Source organism: Triticum urartu, unplaced genomic scaffold (genome assembly GCF_003073215.2).
Source record: "Triticum urartu cultivar G1812 unplaced genomic scaffold, Tu2.1 TuUngrouped_contig_6631, whole genome shotgun sequence".
In the NCBI taxonomy this organism is placed as follows: Eukaryota; Viridiplantae; Streptophyta; class Magnoliopsida; order Poales; family Poaceae; genus Triticum; species Triticum urartu.
In genome coordinates, this window is record NW_024117408.1 from 2180 (window position 1) to 6354 (window position 4175).

Here is a 4175-nt window from a genome sequence, read left to right on the forward strand (position 1 = left end):
CAATATGGATATGGTTGTTGCTATAGCTTGTCGATTATGGTTTTGATCGCTTCGGGGTCTTTTTCCCTCGCTGGGGCATAACTTTGATCTTGCATGACTTTGTTATTTGCTAGAGAATTTACCTTTGTGTGTGTGCGTTGGTGTTTGTTGTATGCATCCTAACTATACAAAGGCCGGGTGTGTACTCATTATGTTTGTATCAGCTTGATGCTTCATTTTGAGTCAATAAAATTCACCCATCGTTGAAAAAGAAATAGTAGGAATAAATCAAATCACAACCTCCAAAAGCTTGGGCCGTTTCTTTAGCTGAAGTTGGGCCCATTTTGGAGCAACTCCTTGGGCCGTGCGGCCTCAAATCAACGGGGAGTGTTCAGCCCACAAGTCACCCGAAACAGGCAGAGCGAAACCCTCTCCTCGCATTCCCCCGAACCCAAACCCCCAACCAATGGCGGCCACGGCAATGGAGCACGACGGCGGCGCCGAGGTGGTGGTCACCCCGGGGGAGCTCCTCGGCCCCTCCTCGTCCCTCGAGGCCGGGCGCGGCGCCTACGCCGACGGCCGCCCCCTGCGCGCGGCGGTCCGCGCCGCGCCGCCGCCGCTTCGTGGCCCCCGCCCCCGGCTCCTCCGACCTGGTGGGTTTACCTAGGGTTTCTGGGGCTGTCCGTCCCTTCGCTCCTCGCGCTGCTTCTTCTGATTGATTGGTTGGCCTTTTGGTTTGGCTGCAGAGGTCCACGGTGGAGGTGGTCGGGCACAAGGCGCACGGAGCCGTGCCGCAGCCGGGGAGCATCGTCATTGCCCGTGTAAGATCTCTCTCTGTTCCCAGAACACCGTTGATTGGAGAAGCTTGATGTTCAGTGCCCGGATTGTGTTTCGCCGAATTTCGTTAGCGCTGAGTGGATGCCGTGTGTACCCATCTATTTGCCATGGTTGAATTAGGAGCTGGCTGCTGTTGCCGTCTGTAATCTTGCTTTTCATGTCGGAATGGCTGGTGCCGTATAGGCATATGCTTGCAGTTAGCTTAACTGGCACAAATCACCAGCATTGCCTGTGCAAAAGGACCGACATCAACATAGGCAACCACTTTTCTTTAGTGATGTATGTGCATGTATCACTTCAGACTTAAGAGTCTCATCTTAGTGTTTATAGACCTTGTTAACTTGTAGGGGCTGTTTGGTTCTCGCCTATGTGAGCCCTGCCAATCGTTGGCTAGCCAATTTATTGGCGCAGGATTTGGCCGCCCCAGACTTGCCAACTTTTTGGCGTCGAGTTGAACTAGGAAAGCTGGAGTGGGCTGGGCGCACCAAAATATTGGTTCCCATCCAAACGGGAAGCCAGGCTTGGTCAATGACCAATATTTTCGTTTGGCAGCCAAGGGCTGCAATCCAAACAGCCCCGTAAAGCCTTGCTGACTTGAAATTCGTGTAAAGTTTGTGAACAACCAGCCTATTGTTCGTGTGTTGGGCCTAGCAGTAAACAAGGTTATATAGCTGCTTGCTCCCCAAACAATATCAGGTACGTTTATGAAGATTTTCTTTGTATCGTGTCCTCATTGACCTGTGAAGATGACTTTACATAATGGATAAGGGGAGTTTGGTGTTTCATGAAAATGGAACCTGGGCTTGCCCTTTGATTTCAAGAAATTAAAGAGGGGGGGGGGGGGGGGGGTGAGTGGCACAACCATCTCTTACTGTAGTGGGTTTAGCTGAGACAGATTTGCATGCCAACTTGTTTTAAATGGCGGCAGTGCTAATTGCTGAAGGTTGTTACTGTTGCAGGTGACAAAGGTTATGGCTAGAATGGCGTCTGCAGATATAATGTGTGTTGACTCAAAGGCTGTCAAGGAAAAGTTCACTGGCATGATAAGGTATTGGCCCTTGTTCATGAAATATCTGTTGCTGCTATGCTGCCATTTAGTAGTGCTCTCATAGATTTATTGTATGATTTTTTTTTAGTAGATTGCCAAAGTGTTTATGGTCGATTGCTTTTGTTAATCGTTTTTCTTGTGGCTAATAGACAGTGTATTGCAGGAAAGTTCCTCATGCCATGCTCTTATGTTTGTAGGCAGCAAGATGTTCGTGCAACTGAGATTGACAAGGTGTATATGTACCAGTCATATCGACCTGGCGATATTGTTAGAGCTCTGGTTGTATCCTTTAGGGAGGAACGTGGCATCCTAGTTGTTTTCTCTTGGAGTCTTGGTCATGTGCATCTGCATGCTTCAAGGCACTTTATTTCCAGAAATTATTCATTTGATTATTTATCAACCAGCTTCTAGTCTTGCCATCTATACTTTTGACCAGATTGCAAACCTTACATCATGCTGAAGCTCTCTCTTGGTGATGCAAGGGCATACTACCTTTCGACTGCCAAGAATGAACTTGGAGTTGTTTCTGCCCAAAGTATAGCGGGTAAGCTTTCTGTTACTCCCATACCAAATTACTCGCCATTAATTTCAGGATGCAAGTATGCATCGTGCAGTGAGTGAAGAAATTAGTTACAGTTGTTCCTCATATTGTATGATTCAGGCAGAATTGTGCTGATGCTGCTACCCTTGTTTTTCTCTAGGTGGTACGCTGGTCCCAACCAGTTGGACTGAGATGCAATGTGAATTGACTGGCCAAATCGAGCAAAGAAAAGTTGCAAAAGTGGAGTAGATCTTGTTTATTTTGCAAGATAGGAAGGTAAATGTTGGTTACAGGGTTTCTCCTTTTCTCAGAGATGCAATGTGAATCGGCTCAGACTGTTTCAGTTACGCACTTAACTTTGTGCCCTTATTTCATAGTGGAAACAGCTACTACCCGTATTTCTAGTGTATTGCCTGTAATGTATTCTAATCCTATACAGTAGCTAGTTGGCTACTACTTATTAGCCTAGTCCCTGGTATACAACTTATGGTCGAATATGTACTCTGCTCTGCACACCGATGAAACCTTGTCAACCTCACTGTTGATCAGCTTTCAAAAGTTCAGTAACCAGTGAAATGTTTGACTGGTCTACACCTCAATGCACTGTATTGTTGCTTTCAAATGTTCATCCCCTCCGTACCATGACTGAAACTTTGTGGCTATTCTCACAATAATTTTCTTATTGTCGCTTTACAGGTTTTGATGGTGTACGATATGTTTGATCAACAACTTGGGGTCCTCCGGGCATGATCATTGTCACTGGATTTAGCACATTAACACTGCCCGTGTGGTGCTATTTTGACTAGGTTTTAAGTGTAACGCAGCTATGTTTGTTGAATGTTATTTTGGGCTTTGAGTGAGATTGTGATGTTGTGGTCTGCTGAGGCTTTGGAACAGTTGAGGTGTTGGTTTTAGGCTGTAGACTGAATGTGCAAAAGATGCCATTAGATTTTTTCTCTCACACAGAAAAGTAGTAAGTTCTTCACTGGAGAGTTTATAGCGGCGAGTAGAGATTCCAATGCGATAACCAGATTGATATGTAGATCGCCAAACCGGGTCCGGCAACTGCTTGTAGTGGCCTGCCGGCGGCGGGCAGAAGTAGTACGAGCACAGGTTTACGGGAATCTGGTTATCGGGAACCAGAACGAGCAAGCAAGCAAATTCAATATGGGTTTGCGGGAATCCTATGCGGTGCAGGCTTGTTATATTCAGGTCTCTCATAAGAAAGCTGAGCACAGGTTTCGGCCTGCTATAGATGTGCTTGGGTGTTAGAGCATCAACAACCTGACAAACCAAGTTTTAGCCCCCTAGTACGTCTGCGGACACGCTCGTGAAGAGCGTTGGCTCACCCCCTCATTTGTCCGTGTACACAGCCGTGCCTTTCATATCCAAACCCTCACATTCCCATGCAACATAGATCAACACAACATAGATAAATTAAACACATATAGTATTGATAGATTGGACATATAACCGGACACGACAATTTCAGTACATACATAGTTCGATAGGTTGGTACGATCTATGACTAGATCAATTAGATGGTGATAAATTTCATCATTTCCTCGCCGGGTCCTTCCCCTTGTTATCTTTGGAGTAACGATGGTGGCATCGAAGTCATCGTATGTGTCGGCGCCCGGAGGCCGTTGGAGTCACTGCAGGTGCCGGAGGAATCGGACGAGCAGGGGATCCCGACCCGACGTTGGGCCGCGTGGGCCTGCTCCTTGGCGAGGCTGCTTGCTTTGGCGGTTGTGTCAGCCTTCTCCTTTG

The 4175-nt window shown here is 47.0% G+C and overlaps 1 protein-coding gene across 1 annotated transcript; it reads left to right on the forward strand.

The window, feature by feature from the left end:
- The first annotated feature begins 386 nt into the window (after positions 1-386).
- On the forward strand, positions 387-3284 carry LOC125530882 (exosome complex component csl4). The gene is given in 8 exon segments (XM_048695302.1): positions 387-586; positions 588-632; positions 726-800; positions 1776-1864; positions 2062-2146; positions 2327-2408; positions 2566-2681; positions 3102-3284. Coding segments are annotated over 7 exon segments (606 nt in total). The 5' UTR covers positions 387-445; the 3' UTR covers positions 2655-2681; positions 3102-3284.
- The last annotated feature ends 891 nt before the right edge of the window (positions 3285-4175 follow it).